Source organism: Arachis ipaensis, chromosome B02, assembly GCF_000816755.2.
Source record: "Arachis ipaensis cultivar K30076 chromosome B02, Araip1.1, whole genome shotgun sequence".
NCBI classification, from domain to species: Eukaryota; Viridiplantae; Streptophyta; class Magnoliopsida; order Fabales; family Fabaceae; genus Arachis; species Arachis ipaensis.
In genome coordinates, this window is record NC_029786.2 from 103,838,603 (window position 1) to 103,843,017 (window position 4,415).

The window sequence follows — 4,415 nt, forward strand, 5'->3', positions numbered from 1 at the left end:
TTTATACCCCCTAAATTTAGGAGCATTAAAAAATGAAAAAGAATATATATTTCAGTAATAGAAAAAAAAATTTTTTTTCTAGAGTTCCAAAATTTAAAAAATTAGTTTAAAGGCCCAAATAAGATTTAAAAGAATAATAAATTTTGAATTTGGTAAGAAATAGTTTTGATTTCTCTCTAAACGATATTCTAAGTGTATGTTTGATTTTACTTTGTTTAATAGAGTGAAAAATGAGTAAAATGAGTTACAAAATGTCATGTAAATTTAATTCAAATTTAGATGCAATATTGAATATAAGAGTTTCTTTACTTATTTATGAATAGCTTGTTTATCTTGAAAAAAAAAATCCGGTCAATATCAAAACTATATGTAACATGAAAACACACTAACATGTAGAAACGAGCATCAATCTCCAAATGATTAAATTTAAATAACTAACTATGCTACAATTTTATTGTGACCTACGACTTTGATGATCTTGTATACCCTTATCCATTTGAAACAATAAAATCAATCATCTATATAATTCACATAAAAAAAACATTTTTAAACATGTATCTTCAAAAGATGAATCTATCCCAAATTTTCCAGTTTTCACATATCATAAATATCCTCCTTACCCAAATTGATGCTACTGCTATATTCTTTGATCACATTTTCCTTCTCTACTCCTAAGTAAGGCATAGGATTGTCAATGCTATCATCATCACCTTGAGACTTTGAGTTATTCTGTGAAGATTCCAAATTCTTTCTCTTCCTCTTAGAGTTGACAAACCGGGACTCCAGCGCTTCCAATGCTTTTCTAGTCAACGGTCGATTCCTTGTACTCTGGCGCCGGTTGACAATGATTGGTTTCTGCTCTTCATGGCCATAAGAAAACTCCTCTATCTCATTGATTTGAGTTACCTCAGATGGAAAGCAAGGTACATTTTCACATTGGTTATCATTGTTTTGTTGTATGATCATAGATGATGGAACTTCAATTTCAACTTCTAAATCAGGTTCAATGAGAGGAAGATTCAAGTCAAGTAACATCTTGGTTTTGATTTTGGTTTCTTCTCCAGGAACTTCTCTAACTCTGTGGTTTTCAACATCATTGCCTTCATTGATCATGTCTGGAATGCTCTCCGATTCTCCACAATGGTACGATTGTGACGAGGACTCGTTAGAATCTAACTTCTTGTCTACAGAAGTACTTACGGTACAATCGCTATACTCTCCACGGTTAGCCATTGCTAACTTTGGTTTTTTCACTATAGGACGCGAATATTTTGAGCAATCTGATATCACATTTTGGACAAATCTGTACTTGTTGATCTCCTTTGAAGGCTCTTGTTCTTCGTAGTTGTTGACTGTATAATCAGGTGACTCTATTTTCACCCTTTTATCAGAGGATTCTTTGACTAGGTTTGAAGAGCTAGTTTGTTCGGCTTGATCTTCAATCTCTTGAGAATGAGATGCACTTTGTTCGGATCCACTGCAGTTGCTAGAGATGGTAGACATACTCAAGGTTCGAAAAGTTGAGATTCTTGGTTTTCTCCCCTTATGCTTATCCGAATCAGAAACTATGGTGGTGTCTACAATTGTGAATTTCATTGGATCTTGACGCTTTGAGCTATGAGTTCGAGGACGTGAAACTTGATGCTTCTTTGAGTTCCCATCTAAGGCTTGCTTTTCCTGTTTTAATTTTTTCTTAGCTACACTCTTCTCATTTGCTTGAGCTTCCATCTCAAGAAGCCTTGGATCAGACGCAACTTTCTTCAACACGTCACTTATGGAATCAAAGTAGTGGTTACCTTTTTGAAGTTTTGCCCTTGAAAATTTCTTGATACCAGGAATAAGAAAAACTGAAGATTGCTTCGAACCAGAAACAGTACCATCCTTGTACTGTTCAGAGTGCCATCCTTTTGCTACAAGACGAGGCCAAACATCTTTCCAAAAGAGATTGTTGGATCGAGCTTTGTTAAGTTTTAGATCTCCTCCATTAAGAAGTTTAACTATGTCTGTGGATGAAATACAGTTTTCCACCTTCTGTGTTTTCTGTTTAACAGAATTGTTGTGCTTGATTTGTGTTTTCTTGGAAATAGTGAGATCTTTTTTTCCTTTGCCAACACCTACTGCCGCTACAAGCTGGTCAATTCCAACGGCATCCTTCAAAGCAAAAAGATAGTCTTGAAATCGCATTTTACCCTCAGCAAATTTCCCTGTGAGCTGCAATAATAAATAAACATCTACGTAAATTCGGATTCCGCTGCTATCTTCTCGTTTATACTATAGTATACAACCAGAACTAAAACTAGTTATAATAATAACAGAGACACTCAAGGTAAGTATTAGTAAGCAATGTTATATTCACATGTATATTTTGTTCAACGCCAAAAATTAATCATCACATATTCACATTCAATAAAATATGACACAAAAATACCTCAACCACAGTGATCTGACATTCCTTTGACACCTGGGAAGATAATCGTGATACCAGCTCTTGTTGCCTCCATCCTATGAATATTTTCTGGCCATATATACGCCGGTTAGATCTCCACTTCCGACACTTTGACCATCGGCAATATCCTTCGGACCTATGAAACTTTCCATAGTAGAAAGAGAGTATTTCTCCCATACTTTTGCTCCCAACAAATCTCTTCACAGTATTAAGATTCTTCCCAAAGGCATAAAGGCCTAGGAGAAAACTGTTGCGCTCAACGTCTGTCCAAGATGGAGCATTCAGCAAGTCGGGTAGAAGACTTGAGCCCCTTGGAGTAGTGACAGATTCTAAAATCTCAAAACTGCTTTTAAGTTTACAATGTGGCCTTGTAAGAGGAATTCTTAGCTTCAATGAAACAGCTTCTGTCTTATCCGAATTTCTTAAAATCTTCACTGACTGACAAATACGAGGCTCTGTTATTAATGATGGAATCTCAGCCTGGTACTGATCTCCAACTCGAGGAGCTTCTTTTCTGTCTTTACGTTTGTTATCCAAATAAGATTTCGTTTCAGTGCCTTCTTTGTTGTCATCCTCGAAGCAAAGAGCCTTCATCTGCTAATATTGGACAGTTAATATTTTTTTAAAAAAAAAAATTAGCTTAGAGAAACAGAGAGTTTGTAAAACATTATGCAGAATTTTAATCAATAATCAATCATTTATCCATCTAATTAATTGATTTCGTAACCAATGATTTGCATAAACAAAATTAAGACAATACCATAGCATAAGTAAAACCCTCATATTTACCTTTAAACATGAATTTAGTGATTCTGAAAATTTAAGGTTTAGGGTATCCATAACCATGTATAATCACAGAAAATGCAATGCGATCTTACTTTTGTTCAAATTTGACTCTTGCATACCATTGAAAAAGATAAAAATTGATTTGAACGATTCTGCAAAGAAACCAATTAAGTAACCACAACTTGAAAAACCTAATCACCCCCAACAGCCGCTACATACCCAAATCGAGTTTCAAACCTAGATCAGCATCTCTCATCTCATAAAAAAAATGTATGAACAATTAATAATTGATGATAAATAAACTGAGCCAGTACCATAGTATAAGTCAAACCCTCATTCATACATTTAAACGTGAATGAGCAAATCCCTAGAGAAGAAAAACAAGAGTAGCAATAATTTTTATATCAGTAAAACTTCGAATGTATGTAGAACCCTACAGCAAAGTAGAAAATACAATACCATCTTATTTTTTATCAAAATTGAATCTTGCATTGCTCTGTTGAAAAGGGGGAAAAAAATAACAAATGACGTGAAATTTCTGCAGAGAAAACCAATCAAGCAACCACATTCTGAAAAATCCAATCACACACAAAAAAGCCACAATATACCCAAATCCAGTTTTAAACCCAGATCAACACCTCATAAACGTTGATTAATAAGATTTTACACAAAACACGAAGAACATTAACAACAACAATAAATAGCAAAAATCATCATCACCACCATTATCATCATGATATCCAAGGTAACACTCTCTTCACAAAAAGTATGAATCAAACAATTAGCAGCCAAGTAAAGAAATGATTGAATTAGCGGGTATGGGCATCAAAATCAACTTCAACATTCAAAATTTTAACACAACTACATATAATTCTGAAACAAAACAAAGTTTATATACACAAATTAAATGTATATAAAAGAAAAAGAGTTTAATTTGTTAAGTAATTACCTCGTATTGCAACAAGAGATGTCAAGTTTCAGAACCACACCAAATTCTCATAGTTGCATTCTGTGTAACTAGAGCGGAGAGAAAATGAGAGAGAGTATCCAAGTGAAATTATAAAACGAAAGTTCTCTTCATGAGGGAGAAAAAATATCACGATGTTAGTTCTAAATCTATACTGAAATTACGATAATATATACTCATTTTTTATTATTTTTTAATATAATAGTAGCTACTAAA

At 33.7% G+C, this 4,415-nt stretch overlaps 1 protein-coding gene across 1 annotated transcript; it reads right to left on the reverse strand.

The window, feature by feature from the left end:
- On the reverse strand, nt 416-4,115 carry LOC107626130. The gene is made up of 2 exons (XM_016328922.2): nt 2,429-4,115; nt 416-2,211 (listed from the first exon to the last, which is right to left on the reverse strand). The coding sequence occupies exons 1-2, from the start codon at nt 3,038-3,040 to the stop codon at nt 595-597; spliced, it is 2,229 nt and encodes a 742-aa protein (XP_016184408.1). The 5' UTR covers nt 3,041-4,115; the 3' UTR covers nt 416-594.